This window comes from Squalius cephalus (assembly GCF_949319135.1).
Source record: "Squalius cephalus genome assembly, chromosome: 3".
Lineage (NCBI taxonomy): Eukaryota > Metazoa > Chordata > Actinopteri > Cypriniformes > Leuciscidae > Squalius > Squalius cephalus.
In genome coordinates this window covers 33603573-33630319 of record NC_137124.1, presented here as the reverse complement: position 1 = coordinate 33630319, position 26747 = coordinate 33603573, and the positions used below count along the sequence as shown (strand labels likewise).

Genomic DNA, 26747 nt, shown 5'->3' with positions numbered 1-26747 from the left:
AACCAGTGCTGTATCAATATCGTTTATTGTACAAATAAAAAATGACACGTAAAAAATATTAACATTAGTGAAATAGGCTGAATGTTTTTATGTCAATGTTTTATAAGGGCACAGCCTGTTTGTGTTGACCTAATTTTGCTCACTTAAAATTTTGTTTGTTAATATTTAGTTTTTTAGCTATATTTTATATATATATATATATATATATATATATATATGTGTGTGTGTGTGTGTGTGTGTGTGTGTGTGTGTGTGTGTGTGTGTGTGTGTGTGTGTGTGTGTGTGTGTGTGTGTGTGTGTGTGTGTGTGTGTATTTTTTATCAAGGTCATATATTTAAGTTCAGTAATTTCACTTAAATGACAATTAATAGGTAATTTTCATTGTCATTTAAGTTAAATTAGTGAACTTAAATATACAAGCTTGATAAAAATTATAAGAAAATTTCAGATGGCACTTAGAGGCGTTTGCATCTGAACTCTTCATATATATATATATATATATATATATATATATATATATAATGTACATATATGTGTGTGTGTGTGTGTGTGTGTGTGTACATTCATCACTGTTCTGTGTTCATCTTTATGCTCATTTTTTTCTTTATGGGTTGAGATGGCAAGTCAAGATTAACGATGATAGCGTTGAGTAAATGCACCTGTACATCAGCTATTTCTGAAAACCCAACTCAACATTATAGACCTGCCACTGTCTCACTGTTCATAGAACTTGAAAATGCCTTCTCTCTCTCTCTATCTCTCTCTCTCTATCTCTCTCTCTCTCTCTCTCTCTCTCTCTCTCTCTCTCTCTCTCTCTCTCTCTCTCTCTCTCTCTCTCTCTCTCTCTCTCTCTCTCTCTCTCTCTCTCTCCTCTCTCTCTCTCTCTCTCTCTCTCTCTCTCTCTCTCTCTCTCTCTCTCTCTCTCTCTCTCTCCGTGTAAGTGCTCTGCTCTGTATGCCTTTCTGCTGGTCGTCAGCCAAGTAAATGGCCCTCTTTATCCAGTTACTCTATTCAATTAAGTTCGGAAGCCACAGAAGGAATTCCCAACAGGCAGATCTCATCCATTTTTGTCTCAGATGTAAAATGATGGAAGATGATCATACAGTACACGCTGACACAGAAACACACACACAGTTATTATCAGGTGTTGGTGAGTGAGCAAATATTCTGGCGTGAATAACTTTTTATGCGTATGGAGCGCACAGCCGGAAGAGTGATTTAATGGGCAATATGTGTCATACTGTGTCAGCCAGAATTTTAGTAAGTATATAAGTATTTTCCATGTTATGGCCAATAACCAATTAATGTCCCATATTAAAATTGTGAACTAAAATAATACACTAAAATCTAAAGTCATATTTGTTCATTTTGAGATTTGCTTAAGTTTATATTGAATAGTGTTAAAATATTAGTGTTTTTGAAGATTAGGTGAGCTTTAAATGAAGGCAAAATTGTGGAAATGAGCATGCACAAATAACTATACAATACTTGACCATAACACATACCATTCAAATGTTGGGGTGGGTAAGGTTTTGTAATGCTTTTGAAAGAAGTCTCTTATTGTCTCTTTTCTAGAAAACCAACATATATGGTTAGGAATTCTCTAGAAAGACTTTAATGATGAACACATGACTAATAATACTTTACATAAGACAATAACAGACAAGGGACTGAACAAAACACAGAGTTTAAATATAAGACAAACCAAATGTCTGACAGGTGAAAAGTAACTATAGAAACAAATGAGGAGATAATCAGTAACCAAAACTAAATGGAGCAGAGAAACAGGAATTAAACAAAACACAACAGAATATGTCCCTGACAGTAGTCACCCCTTCCTCCCCCGCCATAACCAACTGTGGAGGGAGGTGGGCGAAGAGCTGGTGACGGAAGAGGACCCAGAGGAGTCGGTGGAGACAGACACCATGATGGAGCTGATGGTGGGAGGAGCCAGGGTGGAGCTTTGCCTGAAGGGCTTGGTTGAACCCTGGGACTGACACGACAGAGACGGAACCAGGGTGTGTGGAGCATCTTACAGGGCAGAGAGGCCGACGGACCAGGTTGACATACACGGCCTGGAAGCCCAAGGCGGAGCTGCTGGCTTGCGGGACCGAGGTGGAGACAGGAACTCGGCTGACCGGGACGACGATGAAGCGAGCGAAGACAGGCCGAGATGGAGACATGGGCCTGGAGGCCCGAGGTGCAGCTGGGGACTCAACCTCGTGCCGAGCCGGTGGAGGGGAAGCCAGGGAGCCTGTGTTGGCAAAGCTGAATTTTCAGCACCATTACTCCAGCCTTCAGTGTCACATGATCCTTCAGAAATCATTCTGAAATTTAATTATTATCAGTGTTGAAAACAGTTGTGCTGCTTAATATTTTTGTGAAAACATTGATACATGTTTTTTCAGGACTCTTTGATGAATAGAAAGTTTAAAAGAACAGTATTTTGTAACATTATAAATGTCTTTACTGTCACTGTTGATCAGTTAAATTCGTCCTTGAATAATAAAAGTATTAGTTTCTTTTTTTTTTTTTTTATCTTACTGACCCCAAACTTTTGAACACTAGTGAATATCCAATATCAACAGATGCCTATAAATTAAAAATAATATAGTAGTAATACTGTATCTGTAGATGACCTTTATGGTGCCCATATTTTATGCAAGCCTTGATTTGTTATGAGACATTAAATTTATATTGATTTAGTCATTGTATTGACAATGTCTTTGTTATTATTATATTGTGAATTTTAGACTTGGTATGACAATGTTATTGCACTGAAAGAGTGATTAGTGAAATACAGTCATTCATGAGGAAGATGATGAATTTATCCCCTCTTTTACAACAGTCCACCAGCTTGTAAACACTTTCCACTCATCTTTCCCCAGGATGGTCGTTTTCACATTGTGGTGACTAAATGTCATGAGAAAAATCAATATGTGGGGGCTAGTGTGGCAGTGTGGGTCTTAGCGATGAGGCCAACAGTAAACACAGACTGCTGTAACAGATGGAGGCGACAGCGCTGTGTGAATACTGCCACTCTGTACAGATTACTGCGGTAACAACAGTACACTGCTTCAGAGCACACGCTGAGCCGGACATTCTCAAGTGGCCATCACATTTCAGTCTGATATTTTCTACGAAAGGTTTGCGAGAGACACTCATTGGGAAAACTGAGCATGCGCCGGGAGAACTTGTATTGTTAGCCAAATGTTTGCTGTCTCCCTTTATGTTAAAGTAGCGATGAAATGGAAGTAGCATCAGATCTTATCTTCCGTATTTTGACGTACATCCAAGTTATTATCAGAAAAGCAAAATTTAGAGCTCTATCTTGGTTCTATCCATCATTTGTTGATAGGAAGGAGGCAGATTTGAATCTGAGCTTGCAGATGATTGGTGTAGAGTTCAAGTGAACTAAATGATTGGAGAAGTTGGGTATGCATCACCAAGAAGTCTGACGTTTTCACTGGAAGACTGAGATGAATCATTTGCAATATTTAATTTTATATACAGTAGCTTTTTTGGGGGGGGGGGGGGGGGGGTTGCGGAAGGTTCACAAACAGAAAAACATCTCATGTCGCTGATGCAAACAGACACAAACACTAAAGAAAGTCTCATTTCAGAAGCAATTCAAATGTGCAACCTCACTTGCTCCTTCCGTTCTCACGCTTACTCGTTCGCGTTTTTTGTCTTTCGTAATGTTTTCTCACTATCTTAAGATATGGTGGCACTTTGACATTAGACACTGTATCATCTCACTCTGCTGTGTGTTTGTGGGATGGATTAATGAATGGTTGCTGGGTAGAACAGGAGGCATGAGGCAGGAATGTGTTAATTATGAATGGAGCTTCTCTCGTGGCTTACTGGAGGCTCTCATTGGAGAAACACTGTTTGTACGCATGTGTGCCCTGTGTGTGTTTGTGTGTGTATCGGCACGCATGCATGTTTAACTCAATGCGCTCAGAGCAGCCATGCAGAAAATCTGTGTTAGTGAACACCTTACTGCTCTCGCAAAATGGCAATAGATTGTTGGCAATAGATAATAGATAATGGCAATACAAGTCAAAGGCATGTCAAAGCAAGATCGCTGTGATTTTGCCAAGCAAGACGTGTTCCTGGATCAACATCTTTTGTTGATCAAGGAACAACATTCCTATCCAAAGACATAGTCCTAACCCTATCCCTACCCCTAAACTTACCCATAACTTATTCACCTATAATTTCCCTCTGATTTTAAGAAAAAGAATGGTGTAGAAACCCTTAACCCTTGTTTTAAAGTCGCCATGAAATCAAATTTTATAATTCGTATTTTTATATGTAATATTGTAGTGTTTATTATAAATGATTTATCTGTGCACTTCATTAATTCTTAAAAATTCATGTGCCCTTATATTCTTTAATCAAATATGTTATCCTTCCCTCCCCCCTCGAAACAACTTCTCGTCCCTTCCTGTCATGTGCTATGGCACGAGGGCGTGGCAACTCCCCTCAAACCGTTAGTCTGCTATGAGCGAGAGATGGAGAGGAGGAGCGCTAAAATAAAACCCTGCCCTCTATTCAATATTCCGTTTCACTTGGAAATACGTCACAACACTGGAGAAAAGTCGTTTGTAACTTCCGGTTCATGGCGACTTTAAGCCTAAACTTGACATTAACTGATAAACTATCCTTCCATCTGATTGGTTGATTGGAATGTTGTTCCAGGATAAATAAGAATGTTATTCTACTTGTTCAAAAAATCTGTCAAAAGATATCATCAAAGTCTCAAATTATTCTCATATTTGTCAAGACACTAAGTACAAAAGTCTGACATTTCAATATTAACAAATTCTTTCAAAACCAAACAATCTGAGCAATGGTATTCAGATTTATTTTACTGTATATCTCTAAACTCTCAATTGTCAACAATTCAATTCAATTCAAGACTCATTTATGTCTTTATCTTTCCTCAAATTGTAGGAGAAACATCTGAGACAGTGTGGATACTTAAGAAACATAAATGAGAACCAAATTAGGCTCTTAAAATTACTTAAAATTACAGTTGGTGATTTATATAACATAAATATGGGCTGAAATAAATACCAGTAAGATATAAATAGGTCTATATCATTTTCCATAAATGGTAAAAAAATAGATTGCTCTTCAACACAATGTTTAAAGCACAGCTTTTACCTTTTGAGGGCCAGGGTTGATTTGTTAGGGTTTGTGCCTGTTTGACAGGCCTAGATTAACCCTGTAAAGCCTAGATTACTGAACTTCTCTAATCTGGCTGAATCTCATTCCTCTGGTACTGGAGATCTGAGGTCAGCACAGACCAGGATTTAATGCTGGAATGCAGGTTTTCATCACCCTGAGAATAAGATGAAAATACTCATTTGGAGAATAGACGGGTAAATCCTTCGCCACAGCCACCCCGGTAACAGAGAATCATATAGGCTAATGTTTATTGATATGATGACATGACATTGAGTTAGATTGCCCCTCAAATTTCAACATTTCATCTTCAAAACTGTCTTCTTTCTTTTTTTCGTATTGTGTTGTGACAGTCATATGAAATACAGTGTTTTTATATTGTAAATAAAATAATGTATCCTATTTTGATGGTCATGGTACAGTTAAATCTAAAGGGTTGTTGTGGTTCCAGGCAACGCTTACAGACTTATCAGTTCAACAATTCAGTTTGACATCTTAAACACTTCAGGAAAATTATAGATGTCCAGACCACCTTCTTTGGAAGAAAGCACACTGCCTCTTATAAACACTGGGGTCAGGATTTTCCAAAGGTTTTTTTTTTTTTTTTTTTTTACAACCTGCTACTAAAAATAGCCTAATTTATACTGTGGCTACAGGTTACATACACACTTTGGGGAATCTGGTAAATGAAACCACTCTATTTGGACTTCAGTAAGCATACATTACTGGTCCATGTTAATGAGAAATTAATTCAGTCATGAAACTCTAGAGGGCGCAGGCTGATAGGTCTATTAAATACAGTCCACAAGCAATCACACCATTACCACATGGCACAAGCTGATTGGCCTCTGTTGATCCCTGCAGCCAATGAGACTGCTAGTCCTGCAGTTACTCTGAAACCCTCCACCTCCCTCAGCTCCACCTGCCTAGATCTGCTACGGGATTTATGTATGTCTATTTATGCAGCAGCAGCAGCGTATATCTTACATATAACAATGGCAGCAGCATGTCTGCATATCTATTAACTCTAGCAAGGCCATACTTGCTCTGCAGCAGCGTAGCAGATCTAGTCCGCCGATACCAAATACATTAACGTTGCCATATTCGATTACATGCTAAAACCATTCTAAGAGTTGTCATTAATTAAGTATTTTAATGTCTTGAAGTTAAAATGCTAGTGATTCAAGTGCAGCGTATAAAGGTGCAGTAATTTCAGTGTTATAATTTCAATGTTGTTCTGACAAGGTTTTCTTTCACTTGTGCATCCTTGTAGGTGCCACCAGGGATATCGGATCAGCGCTGACCCGCATGTGTATGAGGCATCGCAGCATTGAGGCGAAACTACGCCATTTTACTAAGTACGACCGCACTCCTCCTGTTAACTACTTCCTGTGTGTTATAGTTCAGAAGTCTATATACAACACAAATATACTTATACTACATATGATTCTACACAACATAAGAACATACTAGAGCACAAACAAGGGCCAAGAGTAATAGCTATGCATTTCATATGGAAATCATATATGAAACTGAACAGTGTTGTCTATTATGCAGCATTATGACAAGTCACCTGGAATACTGGACTCTGATTGGTTTATTGTGGCATTACATGTTCTATTTTTCTAACATTAATTGCAACCCAAATCAGTAAATCAATCAATATTTCATGTCTGCTTTATTTTGTGTTTTGTTTTGCACACTATAATCGCAGACTCACTCTCAAAGTCTGATGACACTGGCATGGCAAGAGAACACAAATACACACTCTTTTCACACTTCATTAGTGGACATCTGCAGAGTATTCCCTCTGACAGTCTAATGAATGGTAGCCTCAAACTCTAAGCCACACTGTAAACCAAAGCTTTCATTTCGCATGATCAGAACCTGCCACCGGTTTGATGATATTTCCTTGTGAATGTTCATATCCCTCTGTAACTGAATGAGAACCTCTGACTCAGCTACGAATGGTTGAAAACATGATTTTCTCTCCATTGCTCTCAGTGCTTTGATGGAGAGCCTGATCACTCCTCTACAGGACCGCATTGAAGACTGGAAGAAGACAGCCAATCAACTGGACAAGGACCATGCCAAAGGTGACTAAGCACTTTTTTTTTTTTTTTTGTCCATATGCACACTATGTCAGTTCTTAAAAAGTAAACAACACACAAATTTTCACACACTTCCATTTTCACAGAGTACAAACGGTCTCGTCATGAAATAAAGAAAAAATCTTCGGACACCATGAAATTACAGAAAAAAGCCAGGAAAGGTAACACACCTTCTTTTCACTAAGAAATTTTCAGCATGACAAAAAAAATTGGTCCATTTATTCGGTGAAATATTATCATAGTAGCACCCACCAACACACTAGCATACCAGTGTTTTAATGTCAGTGAACCTGGTGGATCAGATCAATATTACGTAACTTTTCCCTATTGCAAAGCAGAAATGTGTTGGGAATAACTCAAGGACATTTCCTCAAGGTCAAAACTGTCTGTTTCATTTGACGTTCAGAACAACCAGCTGATTGGATGCCATCAGCGTTCACTGTGTTTTTAGTGGCTCTAATGGTCGATGATGGACAGATGAATCCCGGAGCTGTTGTTAAAGCCGCATAGACTGCATAGAGTGCACAATGCGAATGCGCTTGGTGAAATTACTGATCCCTTTCTATCAGGCAAACAGTCCTCTGTAACGTAAGCAACCCCCTCTGCCGGCTGAAATGCAGAAGTGCAACTCTCACCTCATTTGCTAAGCAGTTCGTGTTCATATCCCAGCAGCCAATAATTTCTGCTTTTGAAGATAGGATGACAATCCTGTGTGTTACTAGGAAGAGTCCGGTGTTAAAGGAAAAGCTCCCTTTTATTCTTTTCTTACAAGTCCGGCATCTCACTCCTTCTAAGACCAGACTACCTTTTTGTTTTTCTTTTGGATCCATTGCACATTAAATCGTACATTTTTGGCTGGTTTTTGATTAATTTGGCTGTGGTGGTTGGCTTTTCTGAAACAATTTGGCCGTGAAATGAGCTGAATTGCTTCCTAATACTAACCCTAACACAGTGCTCTCCCTCCTCTCTTTATCTCCTTCTCTCTGTTCTTTTCCCTCTCTTGGATTCCCCCCCATGTTGTGTTCTCTCTCTCTTTCATCTACTCTCCCTCTATAGAGCTACAGGGTAAGTATGTTTTTCCACGCAAAGCTGTGGCTCACTTAGATTCTTCTCACTCGTTTCTCTGCATGGCCCTTTAACCCGGCCTCAACTCAAAAAAAGACCCCAACACGTCTGCAGACAGCTCTGTGGTTGTCGGATTTAACCCCCACATGACATTTTGGCTTGACAACTTACAAGTGATTTCTCCCATTATAACAGCTGAGGGTTTGCTTAGTGCATGATTTTGCTGATGCCGTCCCAGCATGCATGCTGCTTGTGTTCCTGGAAGCAGTTCTTCTGCGGCTAACTGACTTTGCTTCCTCAGCAAAGGTCATGACCATCTCTAACAATCTAGTCTGCATGAGTTAACCTTTTAACTTCCTCTGGGAGGTTCAATGTGTTTAAGAGTAGAAGATGTTCGATCGCAGAGTTCAGAGGTGTCTGTCTCCATTTGTTGTGTAGGTTCTAGTCGGAGTAGTTCGTTTTGTTCTGTGTTCACACTATATCTGTATTGTTGGAGGCTGGAAGAGAGAATGATCCTCATGTTCTAATGCTGTATTCCCTCTTGTGTCACTTTTTTTTCCTTCTGATTGTTCTTTACAATCTTTTCATTTTTCCATTTGACCTTCTATTTTGTCTGATACTTTGGCCATTTTTCATTCGGTCCATTCTCCACCTTGTTTCATCCCTCTCCCTGTCTTCCTTCCCTTCTTTTCTGTCACGCTCTCTGTCATCCCCTTTAGGCCGGGGGGACCTTCAGCCTCAGCTGGACAGTGCCATGCAGGATGTGAATGACATGTACCTGCTGATGGAGGAGACAGAGAAGCAGGCGGTGCGGCGAGCTCTAGTGGAGGAGAGAGGACGCTTCTGTACCTTCATCGGCTTCCTGCAGCCTGTAGTGGTACTGCCCACCTCAACCCCACTTACATCAACTGTACAGCTGCTCCACTTATTAACTCTTTCCCTGCCATTGATGGAATTTTCCATCATTTATGAGACAACGCTTCCCCAGCCATTGATTTTCTGTCTTTCTGTGTTTTCACTGTCATACGGTAGGGGGTGCTATTACGCATCTCTCTGAAAGAATAGAAAATCTGATTGATCTGATCGGACATGAATTTCTCAGCTTTTTGTTCAAAATGTTGCTTTTTTTATGAAACTTAACCTTATATATGTATACATTTAATACAATATATATTAAATGTATACATATATAAAATATTCTGAAGGGCTATGAAATTTTTTGTGCAAATGATAAAACATGCTGGCGGTGGCTGGCAAGTTTTTTTTTTAAACGCTGGCGGGGAAAGAGTTAAGAGAACATGAGATTTTAGATTTAAGAGCATATTTAATTTCATCCTCAGTTGACTTTGTTATGCAGTATGCAGTAAAATTTTAACAAAGCAGGTATCATTTAAAAGCCTTTAACAGGTGTCAGAGTTCCCATGTACATCACCGTTCAAAAGGTTTGGGTCGGTAAGATGTTTGAATGTAAGATGAATGTCTCTTATGCAAGGCTGCATTTATTTGATAAAAAATACAGTAAAACAGTAATATTATGATATATTCTTACAATTTAAAGTGTTTATTCAATAATTGTTTTATTTGAATTTAATTTATTCATCATTACTCTAGTCTTTAGTGTCACAATGATCCTTCATAAATCATTCTAATATTCTGATTTGATGCCCAAGAAATATTTCTTATTATAATGTTGAAAACGGTAATGCTGCTTAATATTTTTATGGAAACCGTTGCAGAATTCTGAAAGTTTTTTGAACGGTAATGTATGCTGGACATGTAATAACTAATAACTTAAGTAAGCAAGTAATACATAAATAAATAAATACAATTTTACATTTTTGTAAAGTAATTCATACATAAACACAACATTATTTTTTTATAATTACATTTATCGACACAACTTATTTAAACATTAAATGAAAAGATTTTTAACGTTTGAAATGTAATGCGTAAATGTTTCATACATGTTTTTGGTTATTTTGTATATGACAATGGTAATGAAGAAACTGTCCTTAAGCAGATATTCACAAAAATAATATGCTCTTAGAATGTGTTATTGTCTGTCATTTGAATGGCATTATGCACAAAAAAAGGTAACCTAAAAATTATAATTTTATTCAAGTCAAAAATGTTATTTAACATAACTGAATCAACCTAAATTATACCAACAAAGCTAATTTTTATTGATTCAATTAGGTAGAAATAGCTCTTTAAGGTCACAATTGCAGGATACTACATTTTTGAGCTATGAACTATTTGTTCTTCTCCCTTGTGCAATTGTCAGAATGGAGAGATCGCCATGTTGGGAGAGATCACTCATCTCCAGGCCATTATTGATGACCTCACCGTGTTAACCACAGACCCCCACAAACTGCCCCCAGCCAGCGAGCAGGTGCACATACTCCTTATACACTTCAGTCATCATGTAGCATGTGCAGTGCTTTACAGAAACAAACCATAGTAAGACCATTCATATTACAGTTGTGTGTCTCTCTTTCAGGTAATAAAAGACCTTAAGGGTTCTGATTACTCTTGGTCGTACCAGACTCCCCCCTCCTCTCCCAGCAGCTCCGGATCCAGGAAAAGCAGCATGTGCAGGTGAGAACAAGAGTGATGAAGAAATAAAAAGAGACATTGATGTTAAATCTCTATTTCTGCTTATTAGCCTTTTTTTCTCCTGGATAGGTTTGTTGCTTGTGCTGTGTACTATGTTGCTTGGCTTTTCATTGTTGTAATTGCTGTTTGTTGCAAAAAAAAACTGTACAGTTTACTGCAAAATATAAATTGCTGAATGGAAGCTTATACTTGTAACTACCCTGTTAGAAACTCAAGCTTATGCTGTGCTTTGTACTGTGCTGGTAGACCATCTTGGACCAGCAAACAAACCAGCTGGTCATACCGTCTTAAAGGGATATTCACCTAACAATGAAAATTCTGTCATCGTTTACTCACCGTCATATTGGTTTAACCTATAGTTTTGTTCATATTCAACACACAAATGAAGATGTTTTTAATGAAACCTAACATTTCAGTCCCTTCATTAAAAGCCCATTACACCAAAACTGACGTTTCAAAAAGTTCATAAAGACATCATAACAGTAATCCATATTAATTGAGCTGTTATATTTAAAAAAAAAAACTTTTTAATCACTTTTTATTTTTAATTTAGGCTTCCTACATACGTCAACATATATGCATTGAGCACATCAAATGATAAACGAAATCTCAACTATACTTGTGTGACAATGTCTTTATAAACTTTTTGAAGCACCAAAGTGTTAGCTGAATTGACCTTCAATGGGACAGAAATCCCTCAGGATTCATAAAAAATATCTTCATTTGTGTTTCAAATAAAAATCTAAAGGGTTTGGAATGACAGTAAATGATGACAGAATTTTGATTTTTGGTGAACTATTCCTTTAAGGGGATGCTAATGCCAATGACCATCTTGCAATAAGTTAAATGACTTGCTAGAAACTAGCTAATAACTTAATTTTCCAACAGGGTTGTTTTTTGTGGAAGAGTGTGTGTATATTTTGAATGCAAACGTGTGTGTACTATAAGAAAGGGGGGGGGGGGGGGGGCTGCTGATGCTACTGCTGCTGCGCTACACAATCTCCCTTTATGTTGGCATCCCATGTAACCTCCTGACTGCATATTAGTCACAAGAGACAGAGCACTGCGGCCATTAAATGTTATTTTGTATTCCTGTAAAAGCCTTGCTTTCAACGGCAACAGTTGAATGCTTATTGATTCATGTTATTCATCCATTGAGTCCTTGTGTTTACAATTAACAAAATAAGACTAAAGTAGCTCGTTTAATATGATTTTATTACTTTTCTAATTCTCTAGCAATTAGTGCGTCTGATGAGCGTAACTTCAGTGCTGTGCTCTTTTAAATGAACATTCCAGGTTAAATACATTTTAAACCCCATTAGCAGAATATGTCTAATATCCCTGTACTGTTTTTAACCCGAAATATGATGAAACAATTACTTCAATAAGAAGTGAAAGCATTTCAAGATCACTTTTACATAACCAGCCCCTTTAGAGTTTTTGATTAGACCATTAGTGTTTTGCTTTGGCTCCAGGGCCAATTAAAGCTTCATTCTGTAATAGTGTCATTTAGTACCTGTTTGTGTGTGCCGCCTCGCATGGAGTCATGGGGGTTGATTCAAGTGCGTTGGCTGCAAAGCGCCAACACATCTGAACGCAGCCTTCAATCTCCATACTAGGCCTCCTGTGTCACGCCTGTCAAACTTTGTCTTACATATGTTCTCCCTCTGCCCCCCCCCCCCCCCCCACCCCCACCCTGACCTCCATCCTTACCCATCAACCCCTGCTCGAGACCTTTGTTTCTCCATCTCCTTTTCACCCACAACTTTTTTCTCAACTATCGTTATCACGTAATTTTTCTTTACATCAATCACAAAATGCTTGACTTCATCTGTTCCTGTCATCCTGTAAAACCCTCTCATGCTCATTCTGACCTTGTGGGTGTGGTTCACACTTATCACCAAATAATCACCCTCCGTACCCCACCCTTGTACCCTGGTCCTCTGCCCTGTCACACTTTCCCTTGCCCTTGCAGCAGTGTAAACAGCGCCCATAGTAGTGCCTCTCGATCCTCTGGTGGCTCTCAGACTCACTCACCCAGTTCGTCCTGTCGCTACCGCAGCCTGGCCCAACCGCTAACAACCGCTGCACACCGCCTCAGCAGCGTCTCCTCCCACGACTCCGGCTTCATCTCCCAGGACGCCAACGTCTACTCCAAACCCCCGTCACCCATGCCCTCCGATATAACCAGCCAGGTATTTATTTCTTGTTTATTTGTGTTTGTTATTTCCTGTTGTCTTAAAGAAATGTTGGTAATGTAAAGTTATAAGGTACATTTAACTGATTTTCTCAGGGGTGATATGTCAGTCAAATTGACCCTTGTAAAACAAGAGCAAACATATCTATTGTTGTAATAGATGGTAAATATTTATTTATTATATACTCTACTGTTTGGGGTCAGTAAGATGTTTACAAAATGGCTGACTCTTTTGTCTTGACGCCCCATCAAAAATATTTAATTTCTCCCTTTTTGGTTTGTTTTCGTCATATACACTACTGATCAAAAGTTTGGGGTCAGTAAGATGTTTTGAAAGAAGTCTGTTACGCTTACCAAGACAGGATTTATTTGATCAAAAATACAATTCAAAACAGTAATATTATGAAATATTACTATAATTTTAATAGCTGTTGTCTATTTGAATATATTTTAAAATGTGATTTATTCCTGTGATGGCAAGGCTGAATTTTCAGCATCGTTACTCCAGTCTTCAGTGTCACATGATCCTAAAGTCATGATCCTATATGGGAGTAAATTCTAAATGAAATCTAAATGAATTAAAAGTCTTTAACTGACATATTTGATCAATTTAATGCATCTGTATATGTAAAAAAAAGTTTGTAAGCGTGAGCTCACCAAATTGTAGTGCTAACGCTTTCGCCGCTGACACCGCAATGACAAACTGAAATTGACGCCCTGCATAATCGCTTAAAGGGATACTTCAGGATTTAGCATTAAGCTTTGTATTAGTAGAAAACCTGTAGTATTTTCGAATTACCGTGCTTTCCACCCTCATATCCCCCTGAGAGGAGAGATTTATGTATTTTTTGTCTGGAAAAAATCCTCCGATGACGCAAAATGACGATTTTTGCGTCATCGGAGGATTTTTTCCAGACAAAAAGGGATTTTTTGGCCAGAGGCTAAAGACTACAGCCAGTAGGAGGAGCTAGTTTTGCATGTTTTCAACCCGCCCATAGAGGGTGGGATCTCACTCACAGAATGTACACATAGTTCAGCCGTCTTTCTTTGGAAGCTAAGTTAACAGGCTCTTGTTCTGTGGAGAAAGCTGAGTAGTAGGGGTTACCATCCTCTTTTTCCCGGACATGATGGCCGTCGAGATCGTCCAAAATGTCCGGGATTCGGCTTTTGCTTTCTACAGTCGCCATTCATTGTTTACATGCACACCTTTTGTTTCATTCTAACTGAATTCATTCCGATTGGTGAATCTGAATGTAGTGTTTACATGAACGCTAAACAAGTGATCGGTTGATGTGCGTTTTAACATTGCTAAGAAAATTCCCGCTCCTCCGTGAGAGATACGAGACCGGTGCGTCTCAGTAATCACGCCACCGGCCTCGCGCCGTTCTCCCGCGGCCGTCAGCCTCGTCCTGCTCGCCACAGTAAACATAATGAATGGCGACTGTGAACGCAAAAGCCGAATCCCGGACATTTTGGGCGATCTCGAAATCCCGGGCAAACTCGTCACGGAGACTTACTACTAGCCAACTGTTGTTTTCAACTGCGCTCTCTTACCGGTAGGCGTGGCTTGGGAGTGGCCTCCTAGGGCAGCGAAGCAAGTGCATTCTGGGAGTTGTTGTCTTTCATCCACATAAGCCAAAAATACATTTTCTGGCTTTTCTCAGTCTAGAAAGCTCCAAATTCAAAAATAATTTCACATTTCTTCTACATAAATGACCTATTTTAAATACACATTCATCTTTCCAGAGGTGAAGTATCCCTTTAAAGAAACCGCATTGTTACCACACATCTGTGTCTCAGCTTTAAACATGCAGCAATATTCCCTCTCTGAAAGATTACAGTGACCTCTTGTGGACGTGACTCATGAAACTGAAAGAAATATGAACTTCTGTATATCAAACAGTTCTTGACTGATGTTCAAAATGTGGGTGAGGCAGATTTTTTTACACTCTCTGGGAAAAGGTGTTATAGAAAGAGCTTGAAATTTGCTTGTGAAGCTTTGTATGTGGAACAGGCTTTACATTATGTACACAGACAAGGTACTTCTACTTTCTTAAGCACGTTTCTTGGAGTAAAGCAAAAGAAATGCACTTGTCTCGGAGCTCACAGGCTACTCTCTCCATGGGATAAAAATGGGATTTGCCGAGATGTGACACTGAAGAATTAGCATGTTGCGGGTCAACCTAGCATAGAACATTCTGAAACACACCAGACAATGTTCATTTTTAGATGGTAGCTTAAGCACAGTAATAAGCAGTCAAGAGAATTAATTACAGAGGTTTATTACTTAAACCCCTAACCAGGATGTTAAAGTACTAGCCATACACACTCACACACCTCTACAATGTGGTAGATATGAAAACAACCAGCAGATGGCAACATACTCATTAAATAAGGGGGAGAGAGAGAGAGAGGGGGGGGGAGAGAGAGAGGGGGGGGGGAGAGAGAGAGGGGGGGGGGGGAGAGAGAGAGGGGGGGGGGGGAGAGAGAGAGGGGGGGGGGGGAGAGAGAGAGAGAGAGAGAGAGAGAGAGAGAGAGAGAGAGAGAGAGAGGGGGGGGGGGGGGGGGGTGGAGCAGGTCTGTGCTCCACTATAGCGCTTAAAAAAAATCAAAACAAGTTAATAAAAAAGTAGCACTTGACTTTTAGAAATCCTAAAGATTGTATATCCTGTTTTTTGTGTTCTTTAATTTAAGCATTAAAAATCAATGTCTGCATGTAATTAAAATACATTAAAAGTATAATAAAATATTACAGGTATTATAAATGTTATAATAATTACTGTAAATATTTATAAGTTTGGGGTCGGAAAGATTTTTAAAATGTCTTGAAGGCTGTTTTTTTTACAGTAAAACAGTAATATTGTAAAATATTATTGCAATTTAACAGTTTTTTATTTAAATTGTAATTTATTATTTTAATGACAGCTTAATTGTCAGCAATGTCACATGATTCTTCAGAAATCACTCTAATATGCCGATTTGGTGCTCAAGAAACATTTCTCATTAGTTGCTGCTTTTTTGTGGCAAATGTAATACATTTTTTAGGATACTTTGATGAATAGAAAGTTTATGTAATAATTCAAATTTATATGTAATATCATATGATATAATAATAATATATATGTAATCAATTCAATTTAATGTAATCAATTTAACCCTAATGAATAAAAGTATTAATTTCGTTTGTATTAATTCAGTGATTTAAAATCACAGACCACAAACTCCTTTCTCCAATAGTAATCAATATGGCAACACTAAATATGACAAGCCAAATGACTTGAAGTTCTTTGGTTAAAAACTGTTTTAAATTTAAAATGTCTTTTATCTGTTTATGAAGTGTGCATTTATTATTAGCAGTATACCACAAAATATCCAAAGAGCCCCTCTAAATGGTTCCCTTGCTGTAAAAAACAGTTGCTGCCTTAAATTTTTAAGTTCAGTCAACTTGGATGTTTAAGTCATTTCAACTTAAATTACATTAAATTGACTTGAATCTTGTATAACTAGTTGAAAATTGCTTAACTTATTTTGATGAGTTGAAGCAATTTAAAAACATATGTTGTCATAACTTATTGATCATATAATTTTTTACAGTGCTGCTTATAGCCCGTCTATTCTTGTCTCTCTTGCAGAAGTCATCAAGTTCAGCGTCCTCAGAAGCATCCGAGACCTGCCAGTCAGTTAGTGAGTGTAGCTCTCCAACCACAGTAAGTACGAAGCGCTCTGTCCATCAGACATACATGTGCTGAAACTGTCAGTGATATTTTGTACTTGTCCGTGTGACCCATGAGGGTTTTGATGCTGACTGGCAGGTTGGGGGTCTTCTCTTTCTTTCTTGCCGGTATCAGCTTTGTGTTGTCATCAGATCTGATCTTCCCTGCCACTCTCAGCATGTATCTGCAAAGTCACACGCAAAGGCTCCCATACCGTTGAGTAAAGGGGGTCTCTTGCTACTCTCACGGTCTCGATCTTATCTCTCCATTCCGCAGTTTGGCTCGTCCTTCGCTACCTTCCGCCCTGCTCTCTCTCACACTGGCTCCATCAGGCCTTTCTCTGTCATACTTCCTGCGTCCCCACCCTATAACCGCTCCCCTGGATCCAACACACCCTCTCCCACATCCAAGGTTCCTTGCTGGAAGGTTTGTCTTCATTGGCACTTCTCATTGCAGTTTTGTTTATTTCCTCTTCTTTTATGTGCATTCTTGTGTGTTGAATACGTGCCTCCTGAATAACACTTTTTGACAGTGCTCCATTTTGGTTTCATTCTGCTTAACCTCATCCATTACCTCATTTTGCTTTTTAACACGCACCTTTTCTGTTGGCTGTTTGATCCTGGTTTCAAATCTCTGGCTGTGAGATTTGCTAAACCGAGCAGGCCACGGAAGGTACCTGTTAGTTTATCCAACTCAAACAGTGATGCAAACACTGAGATTGGGCTTTTTCTAAAGCACATTGTTGAAAGGACACTCAAACTGCTGGATCGTGGGCCAGGCTTCTCTCCCGCCCCTGAGACCGTTGCATTTGTTGCTTTACACTGCCTTTAACTAACCGCTTGTACTTCCTCAGGACTGGTCCAAGGTAGGTTCCAGTGAGCAGCCGTTGGCCAGCACGCTTCAGAGGAGGAAGGAGCCTCTTGATAGGCTGAGGGAGGCAGAAACCTCTCCTCAGTCACAGGGGTATTCTGGGATGCATTCGGAAGACCCCCAGAGGTCAAGGATGACCCCTGCTACTATAGCTGCCAAGGTAACTTTCACCATATAAAACATTCATCATGCAGATTTTAATTTTGAAAATGCCAAGCGTTTTTTATTTGGCGAAGACAAAATCTGCCTGTTTGCTTACGGCTGTTTTTTCAAATATGGATGGTTCTGGCCTTGAGAATTTAATAAGGCAGTGGCTTAAAATTATTTTTAAAAAATTACTGAAAATTAAGCTAATACCGGTAAAAATCTAAATGTAAACTAACGTCATATTTATTTTAATTTGTTCCCTTAACAAGTTCTCATGGTCTTCTAAACCTGGAGGGAATTTTAAAAGTGTGATTCATATACCTGGACGAGTCATGGAAAATAAAAATAAAAATCCCCCCAAAAATTATAATGAATATAATTTTTCATAGTTATGTTGAGCTCTATAATGTAATATATAAGGTAGAAATTGCAATTTGTGAGTAAAAAAATCATAAATAAATAAAAAACCCTGGGATGACAAACAACTATAAGTTATTTAAATTCACAATAAAAAGGAAATAAAAAGTGTAAACCCTGAAGAACATTCGGTTATTGAAACATCTGGAATTTGGGAATTTAATTATTTTGTTTTAATACTATACATTGCCACTAACTTAAAAAGTCTGAAAATAAGCAACCTTCAAATATTATGATTGACAAGGGAAGTTCTTAGAGGCAATAAATTGAGAACCACTGTAATAAAGGTTATAAAAAAAAATCTTAAAACACATTTTACTCTCACTAGCTTATTAAGTTTGTCCATTAACAGTGTCCAACATTGACATCCATTCATCAGAATACATTTTTCGAAATTTTTTAGAAACATCATGAACATTTCAATCACAGTGTCATTTCCACTGCATCTCAATTGATTTATTGATGTATTGCATTAAGCATTTTCAGCGCATCTTCATAGTTAGCAGTTTATGTATAATAAAGTTTAACAAATAAACATTGCATTTATACTTTCACAGTTTTTACATAATTGTTTGGAATTGTTGCACAAATTGCACAAATGATTTGTTTAACAATTCTTCTTCATGTAATATATTTCACATCACTCGTGCCTTTTTCTGACACTGGTTTCTCCTTGATAAACAAGTACTCTAACCTTTGAAAAATCTGTTTGTTCGTTTGTTCACTCCATAATTGTGGGACAGTCGTAATTCATGTAAAATGCATCATGTATCACAATAAATATTTATTTCACTCTTTAATCATTTATATTATTCAATGTTTTTTGATATTTACTTTAAAAAAAAATTCACTTTTCATAGTTTAATATTCAAAGTCTAGGTATATACAGTACACATGCACACATTGAACAAAATGTGTGGAGTCTGTGCTTGATGTAACTGTTTGTATATATTGTGTTATGGTGCAGCATGGTGAGGAGGTCTCTCCAGCTGCTAGTGATCTGGCCATGGTTCTGACACGAGGCCTCAGCATGGAGCAGCAGAAGAGCAGCCGAGACTCCCTTCAGTACTCTAGTGGATACAGCACTCAGACTACTACTCCCTCCTGCTCAGAAGATACCATCCCCTCACAGGGTAATGCACAGTCAGAAACACCCACATTTACTCAGTAACTCACAGTTATTTGCTCATTATTCATTTAAAAACAAGTTATGAGATTTGAAAAGTGGGATTTTTTTTTTTTTTTTTTTTGGTCAGGCTCCGATTATGATGGTTACTCAGTGAATGGAGACACTGAGGCCGACGGTCAGGCTGAATTCGATAAATCCTCCACAATTCCTCGCCACAGTAATATCGCCCAGAACTACCGGCGCATGATACAGACTAAGCGTCCCGCCAGCACAGCAGGCCTGCCCAGCGGAGTGGGCGCTCTGGGCGGACCACCCGGCGGAGGCGGAGGCACGGCCACCATTCGCCGAACACCATCTACGAAGCCCGGGGTGAGGCGCACCCTCTCTAATGCTGGCCCTATTCCTATACGCCCACCCATCGTGCCAGTCAAGACCCCAACTGTGCCTGACTCACCCGGCGGGAACGCAGGCCCTCCCGCCCGTGTGGGCAGCGAAGAATGTGTCTTTTATGTGCCGGATGACGCCTCCCCGGGAGCGCTGGAGTACGTGAAGGCCTCTCCAAAGCGGCTGAGCCTGCCCAACACAGCCTGGGGTTCAGGGGGCGTGGGCGGCTTAGAGATGAGTGTGTACGGCCAACCGGGCGAAGAAGATCACCTGCTGGCTGCAAACCGCCACAGTCTGGTGGAGAAGATCGGGGAGCTGGTGGCCAGCGCTCACGCCTTAGGTGAGGGCCAGTTCCCCTTCCCCTTGCTTCCGAACCAGCCCCCGCCGGGCCCCGAGGCCGAGCCGGACCCCGAAGTGCCCCCGGAGGGTGAGGACATGCTGAGGTCTATTCGTCGAGGGGTGCGACTGCGCAAAACCGTCTCCAACGATCGCTCAGCGCCCCGGATTTTGTGATGCCTCCTGGAGAGATGGGAGAATAAGAGCGAAGTAACCCAGAAAAAAAAAAAAAAAACTTCACAATGACTCTCTTTAGAAAGCGAGCTATGAAAAAGAGGATTAAAAAATTAAATGTTTAAAAGTCATTATAGAAATAATGAATAACAGTAATGAAAAAAAGTAAATGATATGTAACAGCAGGCTCAGGCCACTATAACTCTTAGCGTGTCCGAACGCATGTTTGTCTTATTAACACGCCCATCACTGCGGGATAGTTGAACTGTGGTGAGACAATTAACTAATGAAAGAACAAGGGGCCAGGATGTTTGGGGGATTTTTGTGGTCCGCTCCAGATCTTCGCATGGTCCCCCTAGAATAACGGCCCTCCTCAAACTATGGACCCCAGGAATCAGTGCTGGAGAAGCTCATGGGGTATGCAGGTTCTCTTTGAAAATCCTTGCTCTCTCTAACCCCACCCTCACCTCCAGTAAATTTAACTTCACATCCTGAAAGTCTAGTTGGTATTGCTGTTGTGTGTTGGTCTGCAGTCTGGAGGTGAGCAGGGCTCTGCTGCAGGTCAGCTCGTGGTTGTGTAGAGGGACGGGATTTATCTTTTATTTGTACACTTCCGTGGTTTCGTGTTTTATTTACAAGCAAGTAATCGCCTCCTAGCTCCTATGAGTAGGAAACGTATATGTCAGGTATGTGGATTTTTGTAGAATTAGGGTTTAAAAACCACCATGATAATGTGGAGCAATAATGCTTTTTTTTTTTTTTTTCCTTTGATGGGGGAAGGTTTCAAAGATCAGCTTTTAATAAAGCTGTACGTTTTTGATGTTCAGGTGTCTTCGGGGAAGCAGATGCTTTCGAAGACTTCTTGTCGAGTCTAATTATGGCTTATTTTGAAAGAAAATGAGGAATAGAAAGGATGCAGAGCACTTTTCAAGGTGTAGTTTAGACCACTAGTTGTCACTGTGGCCACACTATGTGTGGTGAATGCTGTGAGACGCCGCGGTCACGTGCCCTGGTACTTAGGGAGACAAATGTGCGTAGCAATGTCAGGATATAGGAAAAAGAGAGTGATGGGATGTGAAAGAGGTAGGAAGAATGATTTGGAAGTTCTTTACAGTAGGGTTCAATTTCTTAACATTATTCGTTAATGCATTAGCTACCAGGAACTAGCAATGAACAGCAATTCTAAATCTAGGTTAATGTTAAATTCTACTTGTTTTAATTCATTTTTAAAATTTCAAGCAGTATAAATGAGACTTTTTTTTTTCAACAAGGACACATTAATCTGATCATAAAGACTTTTATAATGTATCATAAGATTTGTATTTCAAATAAATACTTTTATTTCAAACTCGCTATTCATTAAATAATCTGCTGAAAATTCAGCTTTGCAATCACAGGAATAAATTACATTTTAATTATACATATTAAAATATAAAACAGTTACTTAAAATTTTCGCAATATCATGTGTTTTTACTGTATTTTTGATCAAATAAGTGCAGTTTTAGGGAGCATAAGAGACTTCTTTGAAAACATTCACACACACACATATATATATATATATATTGTTCATTGTTAGCTTACGATACCTATTGCAGTAACTGTTAACCAATTGAACCTTATTGTAAAGTGTGACTAATGATCTTGAAAGGGAATTGGTTGATACGATATATATAATTTCCAATTTGAGCTTCTCAAAATATGAGTTTTTCAGAAATGGTCTTTTACTTGTCAAGCCTCAAACCACAGTCCCCTGATGTATCCGTAGGAGGAGTGGAGAGAATGAGCTAAGATGAAGGCACACACCTGGCTGCCATTTTTTGGGACATAAGAATGAACTTTGGTTCTGCAGAGGGAAGAAAGGGATGAATAAAGGAGGTGGAGAGAATGAACTCTGGGAAGAAACTCATCCAGTTGTTTATGATAAAAGCATTCCACTGCCTGTTATAGATAATATAGGAGTAAATACCTATGACGCGAAAGGTCGCAGGTTACCCCGTTCACTGGACATGAAGAAAAACAATGCTCTGTGATGATACTGGATGTGGAAGTGATATGTAGGAGGTCAAAACATAGTTTTAGTCATGTAGTGTCTGTTTGTGAGTGACTTTCTGTTCTCCCAAGACTCCCTAAAACCCCTGCAGTCATAAATAGTGCTGTTGCGCCAGACACTTGCTCCATACTCAGATTTTTGGGTTGTTTTTTGAATTATTTATTTTGCATAGAGCACTCTGTTTTAGGAATGCCTGTAGCGTGTTCAAAAGGAAAAAGTATGTCTGCTTTGTGAAAGTATGTACGAGTGTACCGATCTCTTGCCGAAAATAGCGTCGTTCTGGAACTCAGAGGCCGTATTGAGCGCAGGCTGGAATGAAAGAACGGGGTTACGGCAATTCAAAGCCCACACTGCCAGCCGGTGAAAGAGCAGGTCAGAAATTTGTATATATTCATATACGTACATGCATATACTGTAAAAGAAGGTGAACAGTACTAGTAGCTTCACTAAAAACAAATGTCCCACATAAATGTTGTCTTGCAATGGGGCGGGTGAAGAATCAACGACAAGTGCATTGACTCTGGCAGCAATATAGTGAAGTTTGCTGGACGAAGAGAAACAAATATCTGTTACATATCCACATATTTCATGTGAAGCTTCATGGCCTGCAAATCACATACAGCTCTCAGAAGTTCAATTCACAGCATTTAATGCACAGACACGTAAAGGCAGGAGAATACAACAGGAAGGAAGATAGAGAGTGGACGAGAAGTGAAAGAGAAAGAAGAATGAGATGAGTAAGCGTGAGAAAGACAAGGCCAGCAGAGAATAATTGCTGAAAGAAACAGGTGGGAAGCGAAGCGGAGAAGACGTGAGAGGGAAGAAAGACACAAAAGTCTGGTTGCAGATAGTTGGCTTACTGTTGTCTCTTTATTGTAACGTCAGTCTCTGCAGGTTTCTGCTCTCGAGGTCATGAAGCAAGATGACAGTTAAAAGCCCCTCTAGAGGAAACTGGGGGATAGAAAAACTATCACTTGAGAGCTCAGCCTTCAGCGTCTAAAGACCCACATACTCACACAGCAGATTGATTATTTTGGTTCTCAGGTGATTCTAAACAAATGTTCTCTTTGTTTTGTTCTCAGTGTTTAACATTACTCGCGTCATGTTCATTTGTCTCCCGCTGAATGTCATGATATTCTCACTATAAGGCAGCAATCACAATTCAGCTGTGAAAATGTGATTTTGTTGGCCTGTTATCTTACACCTGAAATTTGTGAAGCTCAGAATTCAGAATTTGTCCAATACACTCTCATGGAAGTTCGGAACTGTTTTATGCTTTGCTGAATTTTGGAGTCGGGCCCAGTGCGGTCGATAATCCCCACTGACGATTAGGTTTGGACTTGGACCTTCATGCTTATGTGTTATTATTCTAAAAATCATACTTTTCCATACAAATCACATTGTACAAAACTTATACGAAATCACCACCCTCTCTCTAAAAAATGCTGGGATGTTTCAAGCCATGTTTGGGTCAAATATGAACAAACCCAACCGTTGGTTTACATTTTTAACTTGAATTTTTAAATCCAGTGGTTGGGTTTGTTCATATTTGACCCAAACATGGCTTGAAACAACCACGTTTTCTCATGAGATTGGGTTGTTTGTTCCTTGAACACCCCTGGTTGTTTTAGTTATTATCAGGGAAGAAGTGCTTTAGAAATATATGTGCTTTGATGATGTGTAAATGTGATTTTTGAGAGCAATATTTTATTTTAATCCTAACATCATCTCGCAACAAAGGAAGCTCTTATAAAGAGCTATCCCCAACGTCTCCCACTCTCACCTAAAAATAAATCATTCAAAAAAAAAATGAAATGCGTCCCTTCCAGATGATCATTTTGATGGGACTTGCTGAAGAACCATTAGTAAGTAGGCTAGCACATTGGATATATATTTTTTAAACTGAACAAGTGTCTTCAGTTCTGCCTTCACATAAGATTTGTTGGTAAGCCAAGCAAATGCCAAAAAAAGAAGTCTATTGGCTATCCTTTATATTTACATCAAGTAATTGACCAAATCCTATAGAGTTAGCACAATCAATAAGTATAATGTTAGCCTTAAGCAACTTTATGCCTTTTTGATATTCACTCAGTCCATTCACTACTGCACTCAAGCCTTTTCTCTGTCATCCCATTTCCTTCTGCGTTGTGTTTCACATCTCTAAAATGGCTACAGACAATAAATGATAATGTGGTGCGGGTGTCAGAGGGATGAAATGCTCATTTAGACCGGGACACGTGCAGCCCCCATCATCCTTATCCACCCGCTGTTCTTGGAAAATGGAGAAATGCCCTGAAAGACACCCGTCTCCCACGCTCGGTTCAGCGGCAGCCACGACACTGCGATTTCCGCTCGCTGTCATCTCCACCGCGCGCTCATGGAAGGAGTGCTTGGCAACCGGGTGTCATGGAAACTGGTCCGTAGGCCGTCTGTCTTACGCCGTTAGCCTGAGTTGAGAGTCTTTTCTTTTCTGCTCGCATACAAGTAGCATCACACACATGCCCAACAACAGGCTCTACAGCTCAACATTTAGCCGGTGTACATGAATATTTTTTAATACTTCATTCTCATGTAAAAGATATGACGTGTGTAACGTTATTTGTTTTGTTTGTGTTCTTTTCGTCCGAGCCCATCCTCCCCTCCTTCATCCTCTGACTGAAGTTGAGTAACGCTACAGGTTCTGTCGTCTCGGTCTTTCTTATTTCTCGCTTCCTCTTCTGCTTTAATTTATTGTGCTGTTTTCCTAAGGCTAATTTACCACTGTTGCTGATAACATCATTTCCCTTTTTTGGTAATATTTATCCTTCTAATTTTTGTTAAGTTTAGTCACAGCTAATGTAACAAAACACACTGTGATGATTCCAGTATTAATAAAAGTTGTACTTAAACTGTGTGACGTGAAGAATATTCATTTGTATTATGTTAACATTTTTGTGAGGAAAAAGAAAAGAAAATCAGTTTCATATGGGTCGGACTCGGGGTGGTGTGTATAAACAGACGAAAATCTTTCATTGTAAAAGGTCGAAATTATGGGATGAAAACTTTGATGGGATGAAATTATGACATTCAAGTCATAGGTTAGTTATGAAATAAAAAGTCGAAATGATGACCAAAAAAAGACAAAGTTATGACACAAAGTCATTTGACAAATTATTCGACGTTTTACCTCATAAGATCATAGATTTTTCTCATTATTAGGCCTACGACTTGTATGTCAATTATGACTTGGTGGCCTGGTTTCACAGACAAGGCTTAGATTAAGCCAGGATTAGACTTTAGTTCAATTAGGGCATTTAAGTAGGCTAGCTTTTATAAACGCGCTTTAGAAAAAAAAAAAAAAACATTAGCCTACTGTTGTGAATCTTGAGACAAAACAATGGCACTGACATGTTTTGATATAGCCTATACGCCTAGTGCAAGTTGCTTTTAGTTCAAACAGCTCAAACATGCATTTTGGTCTGAGAATAGTTTAATCCCTCTCTGTAAAACCTAGGGTAGGCCTATTATTGTCATAATTTACCAACTAGCAGACCGAAATGGGATTCCGGGATGGTGGTAATGATAATAATGTAAAAACAGATTCTGTCCTGGCTAGTGCGCACACACACATACAAAAAAATAACGGGATGATTGAAGTTCAGCTTGAAGGTGCACAGCAAGTAAGAAAAGATCAATCTGATAAATTTAATGTGTGCAATGTTTATTTCAGACGCCAGGTGGCGTCAAAGCGTTTGCGACTGCAATACAGACACTGAAAGTTTGTTTGAATTTTTTCTATATTATCTGTAGAATTTGAAGTTGAAACACAAATAAATCTTGTCTTTCACACTGAAAATAAACAACTTGCAAACCCCCTGTAATTAAAATCACAAGTCAGTCTCTAAGCGCCAATCTTGTGCTTATCAGCCTTAACAACGCCTTTCAACAGTAGAGAGAAAGACCGAGATTAGCAATTCAGCTCTGTTATTAGCTGAGAAAGCCCTTGAAGGTGTATAAGACAGTCCCAGCTGCACACTGGACTGCTCAGTGCCCAAGCGTGTATCTTTAATGATAGTCAAGTCGCTTCATCTATAGAAAACACTTCCGCAACTTAATTAGAACGTCTTCTGAGCTCGTCATCTCTCCGGAGTGTTCTTAAACCACACGAATGCAACTTTAATTAAAAATAAGTAGGCCACGATTAATTTAAGAAATCTTAACAATGATATTCAATGGTACAATAAAGGGATTAGAGAGTTAGAACGAGAAAAAAAGTGTTCGAGCTCATTCAGTTTTCCATCCTATTTACACCATCATATCCATCATGCTGAATCCCATGGCTATCCATGAACCCTGCAGGTGAGT

General features: G+C 39.2%; 1 protein-coding gene across 4 annotated transcripts in view; it reads left to right on the top strand.

Annotated features, from left to right (window-relative positions):
• The window catches only part of mtss1lb (MTSS I-BAR domain containing 2b), a 70679-nt gene extending 45383 nt beyond the window's left edge, over window positions 1-25296 (top strand). Inside the window, exons 4-15 of one of the 4 annotated variants that reach the window (XM_079866047.1) lie at window positions 6467-6551; window positions 7198-7289; window positions 7391-7465; window positions 9089-9246; window positions 10654-10761; window positions 10870-10967; window positions 12961-13180; window positions 16815-16889; window positions 17172-17321; window positions 17749-17925; window positions 19297-19462; window positions 19586-25296. In XM_079866047.1, coding sequence (XP_079722173.1) covers window positions 6467-6551; window positions 7198-7289; window positions 7391-7465; window positions 9089-9246; window positions 10654-10761; window positions 10870-10967; window positions 12961-13180; window positions 16815-16889; window positions 17172-17321; window positions 17749-17925; window positions 19297-19462; window positions 19586-20355 — 2174 coding nt within the window. In that variant the 3' untranslated portion in view covers window positions 20356-25296. The remainder of the gene's footprint in view (window positions 1-6466; window positions 6552-7197; window positions 7290-7390; window positions 7466-9088; window positions 9247-10653; window positions 10762-10869; window positions 10968-12960; window positions 13181-16814; window positions 16890-17171; window positions 17322-17748; window positions 17926-19296; window positions 19463-19585) is intronic. The other 3 variants (XM_079866048.1, XM_079866049.1, XM_079866050.1) reach the window with 3 other exon arrangements.
• Window positions 25297-26747: the final 1451 nt, after the last annotated feature.